The 24,321-nt window shown below is 57.8% G+C and overlaps 1 protein-coding gene across 2 annotated transcripts in view; it reads left to right on the top strand.

Annotated features, from left to right (window-relative positions):
• The window catches only part of ARID3A (AT-rich interaction domain 3A), a 35,316-nt gene that overhangs the window by 7,352 nt on the left and 3,643 nt on the right, over positions 1–24,321 (top strand). For both annotated transcript variants that reach the window (XM_040240252.1, XM_040240253.1), the window contains exons 4-8: positions 16,653–16,725; positions 19,658–19,841; positions 20,137–20,384; positions 22,255–22,536; positions 24,083–24,181. In XM_040240252.1, the coding sequence (XP_040096186.1) occupies positions 16,653–16,725; positions 19,658–19,841; positions 20,137–20,384; positions 22,255–22,536; positions 24,083–24,181 (886 nt within the window). The remainder of the gene's footprint in view (positions 1–16,652; positions 16,726–19,657; positions 19,842–20,136; positions 20,385–22,254; positions 22,537–24,082; positions 24,182–24,321) is intronic.

Below are 24,321 nucleotides of genomic sequence, written 5' to 3'. Positions count from 1 at the left end.
GTCTGGGAAACAGAGTTGATGTCTTGAGGACCCCCAGGGTCAGGGCACAGATGGGGAAACTGAGGCCCAAGAAGCACAGGGAACGCAGGTCACAAGTCAGTCTCATGCTTGTGGAGTGTCTATGGGATGCCCAACTCCCCTGCCAGGGGCCAAAAAGGTCTGTAAACAGATGGATGGGAAGGAATTATAAGACCCAGCCTGGCAGCCGCTGGGGGATGTAGCTTATGGGCCAAGCCTGGTTGGTGGAGGAGCTGGGCACTTGTATCGTGGGGCACCCGTGCAAAGGCCCTGGGGTAGGATGTAGCATGGCTTGTGTGTGGAGGTCAGATCCTGTCACTGAGCTTGGCCCTGAAGGGCCTGGGATTGAATTCCCAGATGGAGGGGACTGGGGCGTGGTGGGCAGATGCCAGGGTCTTATTCCTACCTAGCTGTGGCAGTTCCAGCTGCCCGCACTGCCCTCCTACCCAGCTGGCCAGGCACCTGTGAGGCTAGTGTCAACAGTGGCCCCGGGCCTAGCCGGCCCTGCAGATGTCGGGGCTGTGTTGACTCTGGCGCCTGCCCCACCCCCTTCCTGGCACGTGGCAGCCGGGCCGGCTGGCCGCCTGCTTGGCACCATCTCTGCCTCTTCCTCCCCGGTCTTGGCAGGGCCCGGGCCTGACTTCCGCCCGAAAACCCTCGACAGCCGTGAAATCCCGCCGTCAGCCGCAGGGTTTGGGGGGCAGCCAGGCTGGGGAGGGGCCGGGAGCAGCAGGCTCACGGCCACGGAATCTTTCCTTGGAAGCCGAGAGCCTCGCTACTGGGCGGCCCCAGGGACACACGCTGATGGAGGCCAGGGCTGGCCAGGATCGCAGTGTGTCACAGGGCGCAGTCAGCAGCTTGCCTCCTGCCATCAGATGTCGCATCCTAGTGACATCCCGGTGGCTTCCTGTCACCAGCAGGGCTGTGCAGGGCTCTCAAGAAAGTACTATCGTGGGGTTTTCAAGCAAACAGACTCAATCGAGGGTCTTCAGCCACTTAAGGACTTGAATCCTTAGTTTCAGTGACTATAGATAAACGCTGGGATTTTTGCTCATGGTTTTATTGATATGGAATTTATGTAGCATGTGATTCAGCTATGGAGAGTGCATTTCAGTGGCTTTTCATGCATTCACAGGGTGTGCAGCCATCACCACCATCAATTTTAGAACATTTTGTCACTTCAAAAATAAAGCTTTTAACATGTGCCCTTTCGCTATTACCCGAGTCCTTTCCCTAGCTCCTGACAACCAGTCTCTAGATCTGCCTGTTCTGGACGTTTGCCATCAGTGGAATCATGCCCTGTGTGTCCTCCTGTGTTTGCTTCTCTCACTGAGCATCCTGTTCTCAGGATCTGTCCACATGGTAGTGAGTGTCCGGGCTTCTCTCCTTTTCTTGGCTGAGTAATGTTCCATTATGCACATGCCATGCTTGCGTGTGTCTGTACACACACACACACACACACATACACACATACACACTCACTGCATTTTACTTAACCACTCATCCACTGATGGACACTGGGGTTGTTTCTCCCTTTGGCTGCTGTGAATGTGTGTGCACGAGTTTGTGCGTGAATGTGTGCTTTCGGTTCTCACGGGCACGTACCTGGGAGAGGAGGTGCCGCGTCATATGATAACTCTGTGTTTAGTCTTCTGAGGAGCTGCTCCTGTTCACGGTGGCTGCTCCATTTTGCATCCAAGCTGAGGGCTCCAGTTTCTCCACATCCTCGCCGACACTTGTGGTTATGATTCTGATTCCAGCTGTCCCTCCGGGGGTGGTGTGCTATCTCCCTGTGGTTTCAGTTTGCATTAAATGTTGGGATCTTTCCCCCCTGCTTCCCAAGGTCATGTCTGCTCACCATCGCTAGTAAATAAGCTCAGAGGTATAGAAATGATGGTTCCAGGTGGTGTTTGTCACCTAACTATGCACAGGTGGCAGGTTGAACGTCTTGCGAGTGTCTTGTGTATACTCATTTGGTACTGGTGGGGGACACTGTGTTTGCACCATTGTGCAGGTAGGGAAACTGAGGCATAGACCAATGAAGCCACTTGCCCACGGTCACACGGGGGATGTGTCAGACTGGGACTTGACCACAGGGTGTACCAGAGGAGTGGACGGATGGGAAGGGGCAGGGGGCAAGCCCCACTGGTGAGGGTTTGGAGGGAACCTGTGTGGCTCTGAGCATCCGTCTCCTCGTCTGAAATGGAGGTGGTTGGTCAGGGCCCCCCAGCAGGGTGTCAGAACCCAAGGTCTGGACACAGAGGCCCCCAGACAGAAAAGCCACCATCAGCCTCAGGTCCCCCACCCTGAGACGCTGCTATGTCCTTGCTGTGGACCCTGCCTGTCCCCCCTTCCCCACCCTGCCCCGGGCCTCCTGGGGCCCCTTGAATTCCCATGGGTGTCCTTCTCCACACAAGCTTCTGTGGCCCCAGAAATGGGTTCAGACAACTTAGGGTGCAGCCCTGGGCCCCAGATGCTGCCTCAGCAAGGGGCTGTGGTCACATTATTTTTTCTGTGTTTTTCAGTTCACTTGATGTTTTTTTTTTTTTAATTTGGAAAGTATACACACATATATTTTTAAAGTCTTTTTTTGGATTTCAGAAGTGACACTTGATACCATTCTGGTAGGAAAAAAAGGAAGGATTCCAGTGAGGTCTGAGCCTGCCAGCCTCCTCCCCAACCTTCCTGGGGTCAGCCACACCGTCTTTCCAGGCCTTTCTCTGTCCACTTACACAGAAGTGTGATGGGCAGAGTATTAAAGTGTGATGGGCAGCATATTGAAGTGTGGTCTTTTGGGGGTTGCTGGGGTCTGCCATTCACTGAGCTGGATATACCGCTCTTCTCGTTTTTTCCCATCATTTTCACTCTGTTTATTTTATCAGTGTTTTGAGTAACCTGGTTCTTTTAGCTGCTTCAGTTTCCTTTGTGGGGCCGATACCAACACATTGGTCTTTTTTCCTATTTCCCAGTTGTAAACAACACTGTAGTAAACATCTTTTGGGGTTTTATAGGGTGGAGGTGGGGAGCAGAAGTTGCTGGGGCTGCAGGAGGATGTGGCAGATACTTTCTTCACCTGGAAGGCCAGAGATGGACACGGGAACTCCAGCCGTGCAGTCTGGGCTGGGCTAGAGGGAAGGCTGCCCAGAGGAATGAGCTTTGGAACTGGGGTTTTGTAGGATGTATAAGGTAGATTGGCCAGATGGCCAGAGAATGGTTAGGGTCTGTATCTTGGAACCACGTGGCTGGATCATGAAGTGGGAGAGGTAGAGGTGGGCAGAACAATAGGGCAAGCCAAGGTGGGCTCAGAGGGGGCCTTTGCAGGATTTAGCAGTGCTAGGGGAGGGAGAGGGACACTGGGAAAACCCTGCTGGGATCCATGGCCGGGCACACAGCCAGGCCTGAGGGGCCAGGGAAGAGGGTGAGAAGTTTTGGGTGAGAAGTGTGTTCTGGGCACAGGCTGGATGTCAGGCACTGGATTCTGGGCCCAGTGACATCCAGCTGGCGTGCTGGGGGCAGAACAGGCCAGGGGCCAGGTCCGGCGCCAGGCGTCTTCCTGGGGAGCTGGGGCCCTGGGCCCTGTGCTGGGGGTGGCACCAGTGCTGCGAAGCCCCCCAGGAGCCCAGCCCTGCTGTCCTGGAGCAGCACCCGCCTCATCAAAGCCACTGCGGCTGCTGGCGCAGGGCCAGCTGGGCCATGGCGGGCACAGGGAAGGTGCCCGCCTGATAGTCCTGGCACCGTGCCCCCGCCCGTGCCAGCCTTGGGAACCACACTGACTCAGCCGGAAGAGCCTTATCTGGCCCCGGCGCCGCCGCCTGGCTGCCCGGTCACCGCTGTGGGGTCACCGCCACTGTGGCCTGGCCCCACGCCCACCACTGCTCCCCACCCTGGTCGCTGCTGCCAAGCACCCGGCCCCTCCCCACGCTTTCTAATAACACACGCGGCTGTGGAGGGCGTGGTAGCCAGCGGGCATGGGGAGCACGTGGAGTCCAGCTGCTGACGTGGGCACATGTGTGCACGTGAGGAAGGGCTGACTACGTGGAGTCCCTTCTCAAGGGGCCTCATGTGTGTCAGAGTCTGTTTGTGGAGCTGGGTCTCTGGGGGTCTTGTGAGACCCCATGGTGTCTGTGACCATGCGTGTGCCAGTGTGGCTCTCCCGTGTGTTCATTTGAATGATCTGGGGCCATGTGGACCCACCTACGGCATCTTGTATGTGTATCTGTCATCTTAGACGCCTGCTGGTGGGTCCCTGCACCTGGAGTGTTTGTGTACATCTGCGTGTGCCCCCACGTGACATGGACCCAAGCCACGTGGATGTCCCACCAGTGTGTCTTGGGGTCTGGACACACTTGAGAGTGGCCAAGCTTGTGTATCCGAGTCATCAGCCCCAGTACTGTGCATGTTGGGGTAACCCTCTCTCATGGTGACCCTCTGCACGTGGCTGTGTGCCTGGGGGTCTGCAAGAACACACATGCATGCCTTCCACCGGCCCCCCGCAGCCCCTTGTCTCAGCAGTCTTGAGAGTATGGTGGGGCCCATTAACCGTTAGCCAGAAAGTCAAGCTGCCACAGTCAGTGGCTCGGATCAGTGGCCCGGACACAGGTCAGCGTCCCGTGCTGCCTTGCTGACGCAGCCCCAGGAGCTTCGAGGTGTGACGAGGGCCTCTGGGCTGCAGGGCTCCCATCGCTGTGTCCCATCCTCCTTCCCTCACGTGCTATGTGATTGATTGTGGCTGGGGGTGTATCCTCTCTGATGCAGAGGTGCAGTTGGGGGATGGCAGGCATGGCTCCCCTGCTCTGTGCCTTGGTTTCCCCATCTGACACAGAGCCTCTTCAACTCACCCATCCTTCTGACTCTGAGCCTTCACCCCCCATGGTGACTTAGGGGCATCCCAGCCCTGTGGAAGACCCCGTCTGCTGATGCTGCCCACTGCTGGGTCCTGCTCCAGGCGGGGTTTGGGGCAGCTGGGGGTGCAGGCCATGGGTGGGCACGCGCGAGGGCGGGGCCGGACCGCCCTCCTCTGCTCGCCCGGCTGCGCTCGGCCAGAGGACAATTGGGGGTCACGGGGTTAAACGCTAGCCAATCTGCCTGTGGAGGCCCCAGTGCAGGACTCAGCCTTGCCCCTCAGTCAGGGATGGCAGGCGTCTCATGGGGCCAAGGGGTGGGGGTGGGGGCGGGGGCAGGGAGGGCATAGAGTCAGCACTGCCTGCCCCCAGCAGGCTTGTGGCCTTGGGGACACCTGCCTTCCAGACGACAAACCAGGGATAGATAAAACCCCATGTTCAAGGAGAAATCTATTGGCAGCTGAATGGTGTCCCCAGAGTGACGGGACCTTGTTTGGAAATCGGGTCTCTGTAGACGCAGTTAAGATGAGGCCACAGCAGAGGAGGGCAGCCGGGGTCCTTATAGAAAGGCAAGGGACACACAGAGGCAGAAAATAACCATGTGAGGGTGGAGGTGGAGATGGGTGATGTGGCCACAAGCCCAGGGCCCCCCAGAAACTGGAAGAGACAGGGAGGACCCTCCCCTGGAGCCTCTGGGAGCATGGCCCTGTCCACACCTTGATTCCCAACATCTGGGCTCCAGAATTGTGGAAAAACGAACCCCTGTTCCCCCCAGCCTGTTGCCACTGCAAGAAATAAACACAAAGTCCAGTGAGGGGATTGGGTCCCTGACTCTTGGGGCTCAGCAGTGCCAGGCAGATGCATAGGGGGCCGGTCTGCCATGGAGCCTCCTCCAGACCCTGACTGAGTGGTCCATGGCATCGTGGACTGCTGTAGGCAGAAAGGCCAGGCTGCACACCCACGTGCGTACATGCATGCATGTGTGTGTGTGTGTGAATGTGTGGAGCACCGGGGGTGTGCCTGAGAACAACATGCACAGAAGTGCTGCCCACGTGGCTGCGTGGCAGTGGGGGCGCCAGGCCCAGTGGGCTGGTGGGTGTGGCAGCCGAGGGCGGGGCGTCTGGGCCCAGTATCTGCGAGCCAGCCGCCGGGCGAGGGTGTGTCTGTGTGTGTCTGTGTCTGGCTGGACGGGTGTGTCCATGTGTGCCTGGGAGCCACGGTGGGGTGGCAGGACCTGCCCGGCGGGGGCTGTCCATTGGGAGGTCCACATGTGGGGTGACAGCACATGTCCAGACGGGTGGAAAGGCCCATGTGTGGCCGTGGGGCAGACACAGGCGTCCACAGCCACACAGAGGTCCAGGTGGGGGCTGTGTGGTGTGTCGGGTGGGTGAATCATGCTCGTGTCTGCCATGGAGCCTCCTCCAGAGGGGGTGTCTGGCATCTCTGTCCGGGCTGCAGTCGCCATGGCCCTGGTGCTGTGCCACTTTCTCTTTCTCCCCCAGGAGGGGCCTCTGAGGGTTCCCATGGCCACCCTAGCCTTTGCCCTTTTAGGCCATGCCCCCAACCTCACCTTCTTGCTTCCAATGTGGATCTTTTGGACTTGTGAGGTCCCCACCCGGGGAGGGGCTCCCCCAGCCTCAGGGCTACCATGTCCTCCTTCTGTTCTTGTTTTTTAAATTTTATTTATTTTAGCTGTACTGGGTCTTTGTTGTTGCATGCGGGCTTCGCATTGCGGCAGCTTTTCTTGTTGCAGAGCACAGGCTCTGGGCGCACGGGCTTCAGTAGTAGTGGCGTACGGGCTTAGTTGCCCCACCAGCATATGGGATCTTCCCCAACTATGGATTGAACCAGTGTCCTTTGCATTGCAAGGCGGATTCTTAACTATTGTACCACACCGGGAAAGCCTCTCCTTCTGTTCTTTATCCCCCATCTTTTAGGACGAACTCCATTAGTTCTTCCCCTGGACTCCAGCTGGCCCTAAGGTCCTCACTGAAGGCTAGAACCGATGTGAACTGTCCCCCTCCTGCTAGGCCAACATGCCTGGCACTGGGGGAGCCGGGCCTGGGTCTGGAAATTGACTGTGTCCGTCAGTCTCCACGTCTCTAGTTTCTGTCTCCCCCTCATGGCTCTCTCTGTTTCCTTTCTTGTCTCTGATCTCCAACCCCCATGCCCCTCTGCCTATCCTGCCCCCATCACCCTGTAATTACTCATCTGCCCTTTTCCTGGGAGTGCCTGGGGACAGTGTGCATGGCCCCAGCTGCCACCTCTCCTGGCCTGGTGTCTGCTGCCCCACCTGGCACTCTGCCCAGCCAGCGGCCCGCCCGGCCCCTCCCTGTGCCCTCTGGCAGGTCCATGTGCCCGCTGACAGGGCGCTGGATTCTTAGACTGGAAGTGGGGCCCTAGGGCACCTCTGGGGTTATTGTGGGTGGGTTTTCTTTTTGGCCACTTGGTATGCTTTGCAGGATCTTACTTCCCCAACCAGGGATTGAAACGGCACCCTTGGCAGTGATAGTGCTGAGTCCTAACCACTGAAGTCCTGGGGTTATTCCTTTATTCCATGCCATGGCTATTTGGGGGAGCCCAGCCCAGCTGACATAGGTGGCAGCTGGGGAGGTGGGAGGATCCAGGAGAGTGGCCCCCCCCCCCTGCCGTCAGGGGGCAGGTTTTGGTGGCACCCTGAGTCCGCTGGCCATTGTGAGGTAGATTGTGTTCCACCCTGGGCCCAGGTCTGATGGGGGCTCCTGCAGGTGTGTTTGGCAGGAACCCCAGAACCTGAGCCCCCCCGGGGCCCCTTCCTCTTGACTCCTGGGCAGGAGGCAGGAAGCAGCCCCCTTCCTTCCGGTCCCGTCTGTGGGCGCCCCAGACGGTGGGGACCCGGTCAGCAGGGCTGGGGAGGGGTGGGACCTGCCTCCACGACTCTGCTTGCTTCCATTGAGTGGACCTGGGTGGGGGGCAATGGGGACATCACTCCCTGAGCAGGTGGAGCTTTATAGGCCACTGGACCACTAGGAGGGTCCCTCTCTGCCTATTGGGGGCTGCCCACAGCTCTTCTGCAGATACATGGGGCTACTTTCTTTCAGAAGTTACTCCTGCACAATGCAGGTTTTTTGTTTGTTGTTTTTTTATCTGGCTTGGCCAGGTCTTAATTGTGGCATGTGGAATCTAGTTCCTTGACTAGGGATCGAAGCTTTGGGAGCACAGAGTCCTAGCCACTGGACCACCAGAGAAGTGGCCCCCATGGTGGAAGTTTTAATTCCTGGGTGCCAGGGTCTGGGTGCAGGGCTCAGACCCCTTGGCTGCCCTGAGCCAGCAGCTAAGCTGTAACAACACTGTTGTCCTTAGGTTGTGGGGGGTCCCAGGACCCCAGAACACAAGGACCATCAGGCTCATAACTGCAGGTGGAGAGGGCAAAGAAGAAGATGCTGGATTTTTCGCTTTCTGACCCCAAAGCCTTTGCCTGGTGCCCCGCGCAATCCAGGCATTCTTGGGCAGGGGGTCCCACCCCAACCCCCAGTCCCACCAGATTCTGACGTGGCCAGAGGTGCCAAGGGGCTCTGTCCCGGGTCCCAGTCCCACTCTGTGCCTTCTCTCAGCACCTCAGTCTCCCCATCTGAGAAATGGGCTGCCACATGGACAGTGGTCTGCTCCAGCCAAGCCCGTGGGTGGGGGGCTCCCAGGTGGATAAAGGCCACTGCCCGGATTTGCATGTTGGGACTGCTACCTTCCTAGAAGTTTCCTCTGCTCCCTGTTCTGGTCGCGTCCTCGATGCCAGGCCTGGCTGGCATCCCCAGCTGTTAGACGGGGCCAAACTGTTCTCTCTGCACAGCCTGTTCCCACAATCCCCTTGTCCTCCCTCACCTGGATGCCCCAGGTGCACCCCTGCCTACTTCCCAGGTGGGAAGATTGAGGCTCCGGGGGCCCCCACTCACATGAAAGGCTGACTGGAGACCAGGGCATGTCCCCAGAACCTCCGGAAATCCAGAAAGAAGTGGCTTTCATCGCTGACTTTGTGGTCAGGCTCTGTGACTTGTTTCTGGAACTTTTATTAATATCTGTGTCGTGGGTAGGGGTGCTGCGTCTCTGCCGAGAGGGGACACACACCAGTTGGGGGGGGCGGTGGCCAAGCGGGCAGATGTTTCTGCCCTGCCCAGAATCACTTCCCCAATTTCCTGCTGGCCGAGTGGGGCCCCTGCAGCTCTGGAGTGCTGACGGGAAATGAAAGGGCCGTGTGGCCCTGCGCCTGGGTTGGGGTGGGGCTGGCCCCAGGGGTCAGGTGTATGGAGAGGCCAACTTGTGGGAAGGGCCTGTCACCTTGTGGACACTATTAAGCCCCTGCTGTATACAGCAGCAAGCCAGACTGCCCTTCCCCCACCCTGCAGGGAGCTGCCTGGCTCCAGGGGCCCTGGCCACCCTTGGGTGGGATTCCTGCTGCCCCCCTCTCAGGCCAGGTCTCTTTTGGGTGCACTGTATCCCCAGCATCCAGTATGGGCCTTCACATAGAGAAGGATGGGACTTGCCTGGCAGTCCAGTGGTTAGGACTCAGTGCTTCACTGCATTGGGCCCAGTTTCAGTCCCTGGTTGGGGAACTAAGATCCTATAGACCCTGCACCCCAAATGTGCAATGTGGGCCCCCCCGCAAGAAAACCAACACAGAAGGTGCTCAGTCATGGCTGTAAAATGGCCTGACCTGGCCCAAACCTGGTGGGCTGATACTGCTCTCCCTGGCTTCCTTCTCTTCTGCCCTCCTCCTCCTGAGCCCCTGCCACCCTCAGAAGGGCTGTGGGCACCGCACCAACTTCTGCTTACTGCCCACCCGGCCGTGTCCTGCCACCTGCCACGATGGGTAAACTGAGGCACACAGGGAGGGTTCCAGACTCCAGGTCCTTTCGACCCACCCCACCTCCTCCCGCAGCCCGGCCATGGTCCTGGCTTCATCCATCTGATCCTGCCCCTCCGGGTCTCTGGGCAGAGGGGGAGAGAAGGGGCAGAAGCGCACCCCCTGGGTGGGTGCCGCGGACGGTTATAGGGCCCAGTGGCTCAGCAACTGGTGGGGGCAGCACCATAGCCAGACGGAGACTGGTCACCAGTGCGCATGGAGCCGGTGCAGAGTGGGCGTGAGGGGAGGGGCCATGGGGATGCGGTGTGGCCCCGCCCCCAGCCCTGCGCCCAGCCTGTGTGTGGGCGGTTCTGTGAATGGGTCCGCGGTTGAGTGGTCCCCAGGGACCCGGCCTGGGCCTGGCCCACCTGGCAACGGCTGCCCGTGCTGAGTCATCCCCGGCCCAGGCCTCCCAGGGCCCGATAGATAATGTGAGGAGGGGCTTTATCTGCCTGGGGTGGGGTCCCCGGGGGACAAAGGGGTTGAGCTGTGATGGAGGACACGCTAGGTGGGTAGGAATGTAACTTCTTCTTTAGCATCTGCTGTATACCAAGCCCACCCACTATTACCTGTTCTGCCCTGGGGGCTGTCATCTGGGTGGGAATGAAGAAGGGAAAGAAACCGTCCCCCAAATAAGTGCAGAGTCACATGACCCGTGACAGATGCTGGGGGTGGAGGGGCAGGGAGAGTTACTCAGGGTGTTGCCCTGGCTTGGGAGTCAGAGCAGGAGCCAAAGAGGGTTTTAAGGGTGGAGGAGGGGGACCCAGGTGGGGGCATCAGCAATGCAGAGGCCCCACACAGGACCAGGATAGGGGAGGCGCCAGGTGCCGGCATCCAGGGGGTCAGCCCCACCCACCCAGCCTGGCAGGTAGGAGGTCTGGCTTCTGACAGAGGCAGGGAGCCAAGGGCAGCCATGGAGCAGGGCAGACACAGCCTGATCTTGATGTAGAGATTGAAAGCTCCCGGGACCCTTCACTCTGAGAAGCTGCAGGGAAGTGTCATCTTGGTCGCTCTGAGGGGGGACATTGAAGGGTTAAAAGCCAGCTGTGGGGCCTTCTCTGCTCTTTCACTGCAGTTTCACTTTGTTTACTGGCGGTATGATGAATCAGTTTTTGCCCAAACCCCAAAGGATATAGAAATAGGTAAGATTTGTAATAATAGCCAAAAAAGGGAAATGAGCCAAATGCCCATCAGTGGTGAATGGATGAACGCATGTGTCCCTCCACACACCTGGAATATTACTCAGCCACGAAAAGAAGCCCTGACACTCACTATCACGTGGACAGATCCTGAGAATACAATGCTCAGTGAGAAGCAGACACAGGACACACAGGGTGTGATTCCGCTGATGGGAAATGTCCGGAACTGGCAGATCCACAGACACAAGGAGTGGGCTCCTGGTTGTCAGGGGCTGGGCGGGGAGGGGGTTCTGATTAGGACAGGGTTTTTTGGGGGGGAATGGAAGGTTCTGGAATGAACAGAGGTGGTGGTTGTCGAACACTGTCTGTGCACAGAAGGCCCTTGAATCATTCACTGTAAAACAGCTAATTCTATGGTACGTGACTTTCACCTCCATAAATATTTTCTTTAACAATCCAGGATAAAGTAGGCGAGATTAAGGCGGCGCCCAGCCCTGCCTGTCGCCTGGCTCCTCCTCCATCCCTCATCCCTTCCCTAACCCTCTCCAAGTCCTGTGTTCCCCATAGGGGTGGGGGGGATCAGGGGAGTGGTGTGGGGATTCTGTTCCTCCCCGCCACCCCCACCCCACTTCGGCGTGGGGGAAGCATCCTTCTCTGGTTCCCAGGAGCTGTGGTTGGACACAAGTGTGAAAACAGGCCTTTTTACACCCGCCCCCAGCTGTGGGCTTTCTGAGCTGTATCAGTGTCTGCCGGGGACAGAGTTGTCCTGCTCAGGGCCTAGAGGGTCTCCACGATCCCGAATCCTTACAGTTTCTCCTGATTTGAGTCCCTGACTCTGCTGTCCAAGGACATAGCCTCACTCCCAGAGTCCCCCTGCCGCCCAGTAGCCTCTTCCATCCAAGACAGGGCCCCTCGGACTTTGGAGCTGCCTGGGTGGCGGGAGGGGGCCGAGCAGACACTGTTGAGGGGGCAAAGGTCCTCTCAGGGGCCCTGGGCGGGCGTCTCTTTATAGCTAGGGCCCCCTTAGCCTTGGGCCAGACGCAGCCCTCGCCCTCAGCTCCGTGGGGACTGGGGACGTGGTGTCTGGGAGGGGTCTCCAGAGTGTGGGCGGTCCTGGGAGCCCCCTCCCCCTTCACCAGGCCCCCCTGTGGATTGATAGAGGCCTGTCCTCCTCTTCCAGGCTGGCAGGTGGTGTCTCGGTGTGCATGGTGCCCTGGCTCCTAAGGTATCTGCTGTCCCCACAGGGCAGCTTCCAGTGAGGGACCCTCCCACCCCAATCCCCACTCCCACCTCCAGCTGCAGCCAGGGCTTCTTGGAGGCCTGGTCAGCAGCCTGGGTGGTGGTGGTGGAAATGCTCATCATTCGCCACAAACAAGAATTTCCTGTTTGCCCCTCCAGCACTTGGGGGAGGGGGAGGTTATCTCACTTTTTCCTCCGCAGCCCCTCCCCCCCCGCACCTGAGCCTGGAGCCCCGAGCCTGCCTGGCTTTATCTGCTTCCTCCTGGACACTGGCCCCTCCACCCTCCATGGGGCGGGGGGTGGGAGATGGGGTGGAGTGGGGTGGGAGGGATCCCTCCAAAGATCCCCACTCCGTACCCCCTCCAGCCTTCTCCTACACCTGTGCTGGACCCAGAGCAAGGCCCTCATGCTCATCATCCCCCCTCCCCAGGGTGGTCAAGTGTCTGCTGAGAAAGCCATATGGGGTACCAGGCTGGCTTGTGTCTTTGCCTGAAAGGAAACTAAGGCTGAGGCTGGGGTCAGAGGATGAGGGTCCAGGAAACTGCTCTCCAGGGGAGGGAGCACAGGTGGAAAGGCCCTGAGGTGGGCTCTGTGCCTTTTGCTCTGAAACCATGATGTGGTCCAAAGGGGCTAAGCAGAGGGAGGTAAGGGCCAGCAGTGACCACAGGGGAAGTATAGTCCTCACTGGGGTGATGGGGAGATGGGAGACCGCAGGGCAGGGGAGGTGGGGACTGGGCTCTTCCTGGTCTGTGCCTCAGTTTCCCTTCTGTGAAGTGGGTGGTGCTGGGTAGGGGGAAGATGGACCATGGGCAGCCAAGCCTTGGTAACTAGCCGACAGACGTGTTCCACCAATGGGTGGGGGCCCCGCCACAGCCCAGAGAGGTGGAGGGGCCACGTGGCCATGTCCCAGTGACCCCGCCTGGCAGGTAGAAAATGGGAAGGGAGGTGTGCACTTGGGAGCATTTTTGGGGACCCCAAGCCCAGGCCCACACATCCACACCCACATCCTCAGGCTCCTGTGCCCCCTTCACAGATGGGGCTGGGGGAGGGCAGAATCTGAACCCAGCGGGGCAGACCCTAGGAACCCCCAAGACGCTTGTCTGCCCAATCCTAGACCGAAGGTGCCCCAGAACATGGGTCGTGCCCAGACATGTCTAGGATTTGGGAAAGAATGGGGGATCCTGTCTCCAAGTTGTGGTGAGAAATGAAAGTCTACTTTAATGAGCACTTTTGAGCAGCTGCTGTGTGCCCAATCCTAGACACTGGGAAAACCCCCGACACTCTCCCAGGGAGGACAGTGTGAGTCCATGTGGCTCAGTTGTGCAGCGGACAGGGCGGGGTGGGGTGGGTACACAAGAGAGTTGCCCACAGTTGGCTGACCTGGTCCCAGTGAGAGCGCAGCTGCAGACAGCCCTCCGCGGTGACCTCAGCACAGAGACCTGGGTGACAGGGAAGCCTGGGGGGCAGAGAGCTCAGCCAGGGCCAGACTAACATTCCAGGCCAGAGGAGCTGCCAGGTCAAAGGCCGGAGGTGGGACCACAGCCCCTGGCGGGCTTGAGAAGCTGCAGGAAGGCCGGTGAGAGGTCAGTGGGGAGGGCCCTGGCAGGTCCTCCAGGACCACATGGCCGCAGGGAGGTGGGGTGCCCTCAGCCGGAGGAGGCCCCGTGATCACAGCACCTGTGGCCCCAGTGCTCAGCTTTGGGGAGGGAAGAGCCAGGCAGTTTATCTCCCGCCTCAGCCCCAGAGGGGTTTCCTGAGGTTTTGCCCAACCTCCAGCCTGGGTTTGCAGCTCTAGGCATGACAGCACCTCCTGGGCCCTCCGGAAAGGGGCAGGGTTTCAGCCAGAGGACCCAGGTGGGCCGGAGGCCTGGGCGTGGCCAAGGGAGGTGTCCTGGCCCAGCTATATGGCTTGAAAGCCTTGTGAGACCAGGTAGCTGGGCCCAGCAGCTCATGGTGGCAGGGGAGGGAGCGGACACCGTCCACAGCTCCCCCCTTGGCTGGGGCTTGGTGGGCTGCCCTGGCCAGCTGACCAGGGCAGGACACACCCCACAGGGGTGTGGAACTTGGGTCAAGAGCCCCATAAAGCTGGGAGGCCTTTACTGCCTGTCTTTGTTGTCGGCTGCCCACAGCAACGGCCATTAAAGCTGCCTCCTCTGCCTGCTGCCGGGGGACATGTCCACCCCCTTTATGGCCTCTCATAATGCCCTGGCCCTGTGGGGGTGTGGCGGTGCCACCACCTCCGCTCACTGTCTGCCCTGGGGGTTAGTGAGTGGACCCCCTCTAAGCTGGGCTGCCTGTGCAGCCAGCACGTCTCTGCCCTGAAACTCTGTTTGTCCACCTGGAATACGGGTGTCCTGATGGTGCTGGGAGTGCTGGATAAAGCTGTTGTACTTACCAACCACTGCCCCTGAAAGATGGGGGGGAACTGAGGCAGGAGGGGTGCTCTGATCTCTTTGGGGGCTAGGCCCGGAAAGGAAGGGGTTCATGCAGGGTGGGCCCCCCTCCACTGGGGTTGGGATCTTACAGGAGGAAGTGTTGCCCCTCATCAAGACAGGCTTGAGGTTGGGTGAACCCTACGTGAGCTTCCTGGAACAGGTATGACAACTGACTGGACGGGATGACTGACCACACACCGGATGTTTTAGATCTATAGAGATCTTCTCGGTTCTGGAGGACTAGTGGCCAGGGTCAGGCCATGGCAGGGCCCTGCTCCCTCCAAAGGCTCCAGAGGCTAGTCCTCCCACCTCTTCCAGCTCCTGGGTCTCTGGGCGTCCCTTGGCCTGTGTCCGCATCAGCCCAGTTTCTGCCTCATCTCCTATGTATCTGCCTGTCTTCCTCTCATAAGGACCCCAGTCATCCTACTGTGAAAACCCATCGTGATTAATGACATTGGCAGAGATCCCGTTTCTGCACAAGGTCCAGTCTTGAGGTTCTGGGTGGATGGAAATTTGAGGATGAACCCCCACAGGTCTCTTTGTATCTTCTCTGCCCAGCCTGGCCCATGTTGCGGCTAAGCAATCAGGGTTCACTTAAAGAGCATCTGTCAAGCAACTGCTGTGTGCTCTGCCCCATTTTAGACATTAGAAACAAAACAGACAAACTCCTTGGGCAGACGGGAGACCAGACCAGGGTGTGAATCACGGGCTCTGAGGAAGGGGTGAGGGGCCCACACAGTGCTGGGGGCTGTGTGGGCCGGAGTCGGGGGTGGGGCGGGGACAGCGGAGGGGCCCGGATGGGTGCACGCCTCTGGCCACCATAAATCAGTGCAGGAATGCAGCTGGCCGGCCTGGCTGGGCAGGGTGGAGACAAAGGCCGAGCCTCGACCACCCAGGGCTGGACTCCAGCTCTCCCAGCCTGTTCCCTGCAGTCCCCACATTGTCTCCACTGCACAGACTGGGAAACTGAGGCCCAGAGAGGGGCCAGATGGCTAAGGGTAGCCTCCCTGAGGACCCTGCCTTCCCAGGCCCAGGGATGTCTCATCCCACAGGAGCTGGGCCTTAGCATGTTCTTAGGCCTTGATGACAGATTATCCCAGCTGGAGCTAATTGGTGGTTTCAAGGCCCCCCGCCACAGTCCTGCTCGCCCTGTGTCCTTGCAGACACAGGGGCACATTCCCTGGAGCTTAATTTGAAGCCTGCTATTTGCACTGGCCCTCCTTGGCAACCCCCCTTCCCCCCGCCAAGCTTTGCTCTCTAATTACCTCTACTGGCTTCCCCTGCCCACCAGCACCTGGAAGCTGACAGCTGAGGCTAGGACACCCTGCTCTGCAAATACCGCAGACCTCCATAACTGGTGGACCCAGGCAAGGGATGTGCAAGACAGAGCTCCTGAGAGTCCTGACTCTGTCCCAGGCCTGCCTCTGTGCCGGAGCATACACACATGGCTTGGTAGACAGTGCCAGACATCCACCACCCTCATGGTGGTGATGGTCTGGGTGAGACAAATTGTGTCCCCCCAAATTATATGTTCAAGACTCAGCTTGAGCACATACCTGTGATCAGAGCATGACGCGGGAGTCAGGTATCTGCAGGTGTGAGCAGTTAAGGATGGAGATGTGGTGGCCCTCAGCCAGTGAGTGGGTGCCCCATGGGAAGAGGGGGACTTTGGACGAATCCCCAGGGAGAAGCCACGGCAAGACAGAGGCAGAGACCAGGGTGGTGCAGCTACAGGCCTGGTGCACTTGGGCCCCTGCAAGCTGGGAGATATGGGAAGAATCCCCCTTAGAGCCATACCTTGACTCCAGATGGCTGGTCTCCAGAACCAGGCAGGAATAAATCAATCTCCGTGGTTTAAGCTGAGCGTGTGGTCAGCTGGTGCTACGCCACCCCAGGATAGTGTCTCATTGTCCTTGTCTGATGACAGGGGCAGGCTCTCGCTGCCTGCTCAGCAGGACCTCGGCAGATGTTCAGATGCTGGGGGACAGGGCTGAGACCCCCTGCTGCCTTTCCTACTGGCAGTTCCCTCGACTAACTTTCCAAGTGATGTGGACATGCTGCCAGCTCTGGCACCCACTAACCCATCCTCTCCCTGCCTTCACAGCTCTATGAACTGGACGCAGACCCCAAGAGGAAGGAGTTCCTGGACGACTTGTTCAGTTTCATGCAGAAGCGAGGTGAGGTCTGCCTGCCAGGAGGATGGGCCTTGCTGGCAACAGCCTGGGGCAGGTGTGTCAGAAAGTGAGCTCCCCATGTCTGGAGGCATCCAAGAGATGCCTGAGGAGGAGACACAGCCCTGCCATGGTGGCAAGCATCTGAGAGAAGAGGCACCGTCCTGCCATGGGTGTCTGACAGAGGAGGCCGAGCCCTGCAGGTCTGGTTGGGGAGGCACAGCTGAGCGAGTCTAAAGGGTATGTCCTTGGGTGGGGGGAGTCTCAGGACCCCAACCCAGAAGTAACAGTGCAGGCTTCCTCCCTTGCTGCTCCCAGGATCCCCCATAGCAGGCCTGCCTCTTTGTGGGGAACAGGGTTGGATTCCCAGGATGGCGGGTGCTGGGTGCTGCAGAAGCTCCTGGCGGACTGGAGACCAGCCTTCCTGCTGCTGTAACTGGTGGGAGGCTTGGGTCTTGACCTCTCCCTGCTCCCACCTGGGGCCTCAGTTCCTCAGTCTGTGAGATAGGCCACCTGCACCCCCTGCCCTTTGGCAGTCAGTTTCCACATGTGCCTACTGCCAGGGCCACGGTTATTATGCAAAGACAGGGTACCAGGCCCGAGCCACCTCTGCCTCCCACCCCCACCCCCAGGGTCTGGCAGATGCCAGACACATCCTTGCGAACAGGAGATGACCAGGGACAGAGGCCAGGCCTATCGGGGCATTTAGGGAGAGCCAGGCCCAGAGGGGCCCCAGTACCCCCTGACACCCAGCTCAGAGCTCCAGCCAGACGCAGATCCTAGGAGTACCCACTGCAGCGTGGGCTCATTTCCCTGATACCCCCATGCCCCCACTGTTCAGGGAAGGAAACTGAGGCCTGAGAAGCAGGAAGGGGTGGGGCTGGTGTGGGCTGCAGGGGCCAGCCAGGCAGCTTCTTTGTCCAGGGCCCCTGCCTGCCTCTCCCTGCTAGCAGCTTCTGTAAACACAGGCCCAGGCCGGAAGGGAAGGAGATGAAAGGGGAGGGGGCTGCGGCCTCCGAGTTAACTCCTCCTGTGCCAGGGGTGGAGGAGTTCAGCCCAGCCCAGTTATCTTCCAGCCCAGCTGCCTGCTATGTGGTCAGAGAGCTCCTACCCCACCCTTTATCAGCCCCATCCACACCTACCCAAGCCCCTCACTGTCCCCTCAACCATGGGGCTCCAAGCCCTTAGGCCCAAAGCCCACCCACTCTGCCCAAGACTGGGTTCCTGGTGTCCTGGAGGCACGGAGGGAATATGGTGAGCTGCTCTGGAGTGGGGTGTTGGTGAGACCAGGTTCTCTGAGTCCCCAGCTCCTGGCTACCTGGGCTTTCAGGGTCTGTGTCCAGCCCTGCCTCCTCCCTCAGGAGCCAGGTGCTCCTGAGGACAGGAAGCAACAAACTCCTATGCATCCCTCAGAACCCAGTTCCAAGGCCCTGCTTCCCCCCTTCCTATTGAATCCTCTATCTATAATTGGGCTGGAGGGCTTTGGGGCTGAGAATCTGGATATCATGTCCTGCATCCCACAAGCCCCTTCCCTTCACTCCAAGGGGACAGTAATTCCTCCTTCCCCTGCCCCATCACAAAGTCAAAGCCTCCAACTGGATGGTTCTCCAGAGTCTCCGGGGCTAGAAGTGGGGGAGGGGTCCTGCCTGCACCCCACCCTCCTGCTGTTTCCTTGACAACCTCTCCGCCCTTCCTTATCACCCCCCTGCCCGCCTCCTTCATTGCCTCTCTGTGCTCACCCAGCCCCGTGTCTTCTATAAACATCCGCCTGCTGCTGAGCCAGGGCCCAGGGTCCAGGGTCCTGGGAGAAGCCCAACTCAGAGCCTAACTCAGCATCCCGGGTGGGCCAGGTGGGCGCTGGGGGTTCCTCTGGGGCGGGGTGTGCCACTGATACCTGGTATTGCTTGTCTCTCTCCTTCTTGAGCTGGAAAATGAAGTGGGGGATCGAAGGCCCATCTTACCACCCCCCCCCCCCAGGCTGTGTTTGTTCCTTGGGGATTTGGCGACTTAGGAAGCAGCCAAGGTTGGCAGGAGGTGGTTCTGAGATGTCCTGCTGGGGCTGGGGAGAGGAAATCGGTCCCAGGTCCAGGGCACTGTGGTGGGGGCAGAGGGAGCGGGAGCCAGATTCCATCTCTGTAGGGGAGGCAGGCCTGCCCTCAGGGCCACGATAAGGGCCCAGCAGCCTTCACTGTTGTTTATTGACACCTGCTGTATGTCAGGATGGGCACGAGGTGGGGTACTCCATGTGAGCAGGCCAGTGTGGGGACCATAGACAGTAAACCTGTAATTTCACTGCCCAGGGGAGAAGTATAATTGGGGGCTTCTCCACCGTCAGCCAGGAAGTGGCAGTCTCAGGCAGACTGACCTGAGACCTGGGGGCTCCCTTGGCTGGGAGGCATGTTTGCAGGAGCTCATCAGGGTGGGCAGAAATGGGGAGAAGGCCTGCAGGAAGGGGCCCCTCTCCCCTGCCTGGCCCACCTCTCTGCTATCTAAACTGCAAAGTAGATTAACCAGTCCCGCTTTCCCACTGCAGAGCCCTGGGGAACCTGGAGAGAGCCGGCCTCTGGGAACACAGCCGAGTTGTTTTAGTAGCTGTTGGTTGTAGAAGGAATAACAGAGGCTGTGTTTCTCATGCTGGGCCCCCAGGTTGGCCCTGCAGCACCCCCTCATCCCTAGATGAACAGCATGAACCCAGACACTGATGGAAACACTGAGAGACACAGCCGCCTCAGGGCTCTTGCAAGCTGGGGTCTTACCCGGTGACCCTGCCCCCAGGGGATGCTGGGTGTCACACTGGGTGGGGCAGGGATGCTTCCTTACCCCCTATAATGGCAGGGGTAGCCCTCCAGAGGGCCAGCTGCCTTGGGTCAGCTGTGCCAAGAGTACCCCCTCTCACTGATGGACCAGGTGCCAAGTGACAGCACCCCCCTCTCCACAGGGACACCTGTGAACCGCATCCCCATCATGGCGAAGCAGGTGCTCGACCTGTTCATGTTGTACGTGCTGGTGACGGAGAAGGGCGGCCTGGTGGAGGTCATCAACAAGAAGCTGTGGCGAGAGATCACCAAGGGACTGAACCTGCCCACGTCCATCACCAGCGCTGCCTTCACGTTGCGCACCCAGTAAGTGCCCGCTCACGCCATGCAGAAAGGACCCTAGGCAGAAAGGACCACAGACCAGGGGGTCGCAGAAAGTCCCAGCCTTTAGGCCCTGCTGGTTGAGTGCTCAAGAATTAGCCAGGTGGTGGTCGTGGGGATGGGACGTGCTGTAGGACAGGCATCACGACAGAGGGAACAGCATAGGTGAGGACAGGGGCTCAGAGGACCAGTGGGCATCCAGGCAGGGAGGTGGGGCTTGGCTTCATGCAGAACCCCAAGGTGTCCTGGGTGCCATCCTGCCTCTTGTCCCTGCCCACAGGTACATGAAGTACCTGTACCCCTACGAGTGTGAGAAGCGTGGCCTCAGCAACCCCAACGAGCTCCAGGCAGCCATCGACAGCAATCGGAGGGAGGGCCGGCGCCAGAGCTTTGGGGGCTCCCTCTTTGCCTACTCGCCGGGCGGGGCCCACAGCATGCTGTCCTCGCCCAAGCTGCCTGTGTCCTCCCTGGGCCTGGCCGCCAGCACCAACGGCAGCTCCATCACCCCAGCCCCCAAGATCAAGAAAGGTGAGGGCTGCGCAGGGCCTGGGGTCTGATCATGACTCTGCTTTAGCCTGGCAGTGTGACCTAGGGATGGGGATGTCTTTCCCTTTCTGGGTGACCAGGAAGGTAGGCCCCAAAGTGGGTGTAGAAGAGGGCTACCTACCCCCCAGTTGTATGCCTGTGGCAGATATTACTAGTCAACTGCTGTTCCTTCCAGCCTTGGCCCATGGCAGGCAGACATCTCTAATCGATTTGTTTCCCCTAAACCTGTGCCCTTGGTGTACATCACAAATCAATAGTTGTTACCTCCAGTTTTGTGCCAAGGTGGACAAGGCAACCCATGCCCAATTTTCCTATCCTTTGCCCGTGGCAGACATTGCTGCCACTTTTATTGTAGCATTGGTCCAGGCTGCTGCCCGTGGATATCTCTAGTCCCTTGCATGTGACAGACATTGCTAGTTGATCACTGTATTCTTTTCCCTTTGAGCTTTAGAATTCTTCTGAACACATGGTCCCAGTGTGGGTCATCAAACTGACTGTAATCATCCTCGGAGCTATTGCTCAGTGCTCACTGCCCCTTTCTGAGCCTAGCTCTCGTTATGGGTAAAGGGGAGGAGATTATACCTTTGTGGAGTTGTTGGGGACCTTTGGTGTGTAAAATGCCCAGCGTGCCACATCCTAGACCCCATCCATGGCAGACATCAACAGTCGATCACCGAGCCTCTGAATCCTTCCTAACACAGAATCACCAACAGCTCATGTGGCGGCCTGGCCTCAAGCAGGCCGGTGCACCTGTCTGAGGTCCCGTTTCTCCATCTGCCACTTGAACTGCGACTCCCTATGTCACAGACTTGGCCCAGGGATCCAGGGTGATCCACCCAGCACCCGAGAATTCAGGGCTGGTTGGATCTAAGGTGAAGGAGATCTCACCAGTGTCAGCTCCCTCCAACCTCTATGGGCCTCTGTTTACCCTGCCCCAGCCTCGGGGAGTCACAGCCATACCTGTGAATATCATTAGGCATCCATTCTCTGCGAGCCTGTGCTGGAGCTCAGGAGGATGGTGGGGGACAAAAGAGAGATCTGAACCCGATGGAGCTCATGAGGGAGCTGGGGAAAGATGATTGTAATGGGTCCGAGGGGCTCTTTGGAGCCGAGAGTAGCAGAGGTGGCTGCAGAGACTCCAGAGCAGAGGGGCTGGCAAGTGCAAAAGTTGCAATGGGGTCCATCCTGGAGAGGCAGCCCCCGGCCACCAGGGAGAGACTCAGGAGGAAGAACTGGGAGAAGAGAGAGTAGGTCACAGTGGGACCAGTGAGTGGGATTGATGGGGTTGTTTGTTTCAACCACTGGAGAGGGGAATGGTCCAGAGCTGGTTCTGGGCTTGGGCTGCATGCGTTTGATTTCAGCTCAACTTCTCTTCAGCTCAGTGGCCTCAGGAAAGTTATCCATCCTCTCTGAGCCTTGGTTTTCTCAGCAGTAAAGTGGGGAAGAGGGTGTCTAGGTAGAAATGGGGTTGTTGAGATGGTTCACATTAAGTGCTTTAGACAAGATGTGGTGAGCTCTTGTTGCAATTAGTATTGTATGTGTATGTAACGTGTGCTACTCTGTATAATACTACTCTCTGTATAATACTACTTAATAATGCCAAGCAGTACTGTATACTGTTACCATCACTAGTATTGTTACCATTATGGTGGTATCTGTTGTCAACCTGAGAGTAGAAAGGCTCTTAGCACTTGTGTTTGTTCCAAAACCTGTCCACTTCATCCCTGGAGAGGAAATGAGCACCCCATCAGGGGAGGTATTCAAGGAAGCACCTTCCTGCCTTGTGTGGGAGGCAGGGACTAAGCTACCACCATTCTCTTCTGGCCACCAACTCCTCTTCTCTCCTGTCCAGAGGAGGATGCAGCCATCCCCATCACAGTCCCCGGCCGCCTACCAGTCTCCCTGGCAGGTCACCCAGTGGTGGCGGCCCAGGCAGTAGCAGCCCAGGCGGCCGTGGCAGCACAGGCGGCTGCCCTGGAGCAGCTTCGGGAGAAACTGGAGTCTGGGGAGCCTCCTGAGAAGAAGATGGCTCTGGTGGCAGAAGAGCAGCAGCGGCTGATGCAGCGGGCACTTCAGCAGAACTTCCTGGCCATGACAGCACAGCTGCCTATGAGCATCCGGATCAACAGCCAAGGTACCACCCTGGCGCTCAGACCCTCTGTGCTTCTTGCACAAGCACAAGAGTAGGGCCTCGTAGCCAACATATGTAAAGAGTGCCTACAGATCAAAAAGAAAAAAAGGTAAACATTAGACCAGTACAAGGAATGGGCAGCTGAGTATACTCATCATGTATACTCAGTCGTATCCAACTGTGCAACTCCACGGACTATAACCTGCCAAGCTCCTCTGTCCATGGGTTCTCCATGCAAGAATACTAGAGTAGTTTGCCATTTTCTCCTCCTGGGGATCTTCCCAACCCAGGGGTTGAACCCACATCTCCTGTGGCTCCTGGATTGGCAGATGGATTCTTTGCCACTGAGTCACCTGGGGAGCACAACTTATAAACTAGTAGGAAAAACTGTTCAACTCCATCTCTTTGGGGCTCTGCAAGTTAACTAGGGGATACTATTTTTCATCCATCAGAGTTTGATAATATCAAATGTTGGTCAGGATGTGGTGGAAATGGGCCCCCTTGGTCCTGCTGGTGGGCGTGTAAACAGGTGACAACTTGGCAGTCTTTTTTTGGGGGGGGGTTGCTGTGCCTCGGAGCATGTGGAATCTTAGTTCCCTGAACAGGGATCAAACCTGTGCCTGCTGCATTGGAAGCATGGAGTGTTAACCACTGGACTGCCAGGAAAGTCCTGGGAATCTCTTTTAAAGACAAAAGATGTACTTGCCCCAGGACTGGGTGATTCTGCTTGGTGTCTAGAGCAGAGCTGATGCAAGGGCTCAGGGAAACTCACGTGTCCAAGGATGTTCACTGCAGATGTTTGCACGATGTCTCTAGTGTGTCCATCAGTAGGGGAATGAATGAACTAAGGCTGGAATACTTTGGCCATTAAAAAGAATGACATGATTTGGGCTTCCCTGGTGACTCAGACAATAAAGAATCTGCAGTGCAGGAGATCCAGGTTCGATCCCTGGATTAGTAAGATCTCCTGGAGAAGGGAGTGGCAACCCACTCCAGTATTCTTGCCTGGAGAATCCCCATGGACACAGGAACCTGGCGGGTTACAGTCCATAGGGTCGCAAAGAGTCGGACACAACTGAGTGACTAAGCACAAGCACATTGCTTAAGACTTGTAATCATGCTGTACACCTGAAAAACTTAACATTGTAAATCAACTCTTCTCCAATAAAAATTATTAGAAAAGGACTTCCCCGGCAGTCCAGTGGCTAAGACTTTCCACTTCCACTGCAGTGGGCATGAGACTTCCATCCCTGGTTGAGGAGCTAAGATCCCACCTGCTTTGCAGTGAAGCCAAAAAATTTAAGAAAAAAAAAATTTTTTTTTAATTATTAGGGGAAAACAAAAGTTGTAGTCATACAAAAAAGCAAATTTGAGACGAATACATTCCTGTTCAATAAGTATTTGTTGAATACCTACTGTGTGCACTGCTGAGGGATCGGGTCTGAAGCTCTGGGAAGCTTCATATCTCGTGGGGATGACCCACATGATACAGCTCATTGCATGGGGGCTGGTTTACAGTGACAAAGGGTGTTTTTTCTTCTTCCTGCAGCCTCTGAGAGCCGCCAGGACTCGGCTGCGAACCTGACCAGCACCAACGGCAGCAACAGTATTAGCATGTCAGTAGAGATTAATGGAATCATGTACACAGGTAGGCTGGCCTAGCGTTCACGCCCACCTTGACCATGTCTTTCCGGAATCTTGGTTGCCCCTCGGGTGTGGCTGGCTTGAGCCCAGAGCTCTTCCCTCATGAGACTAGAGTATGAGAGATAGTCTGTCTTATACTTTGCC

The sequence above is a fragment of the Oryx dammah genome, unplaced genomic scaffold, assembly GCF_014754425.2.
Source record: "Oryx dammah isolate SB20612 unplaced genomic scaffold, SCBI_Odam_1.1 HiC_scaffold_5, whole genome shotgun sequence".
Lineage (NCBI taxonomy): Eukaryota > Metazoa > Chordata > Mammalia > Artiodactyla > Bovidae > Oryx > Oryx dammah.
This window is presented reverse-complemented; position numbering and strand designations above follow the sequence as displayed.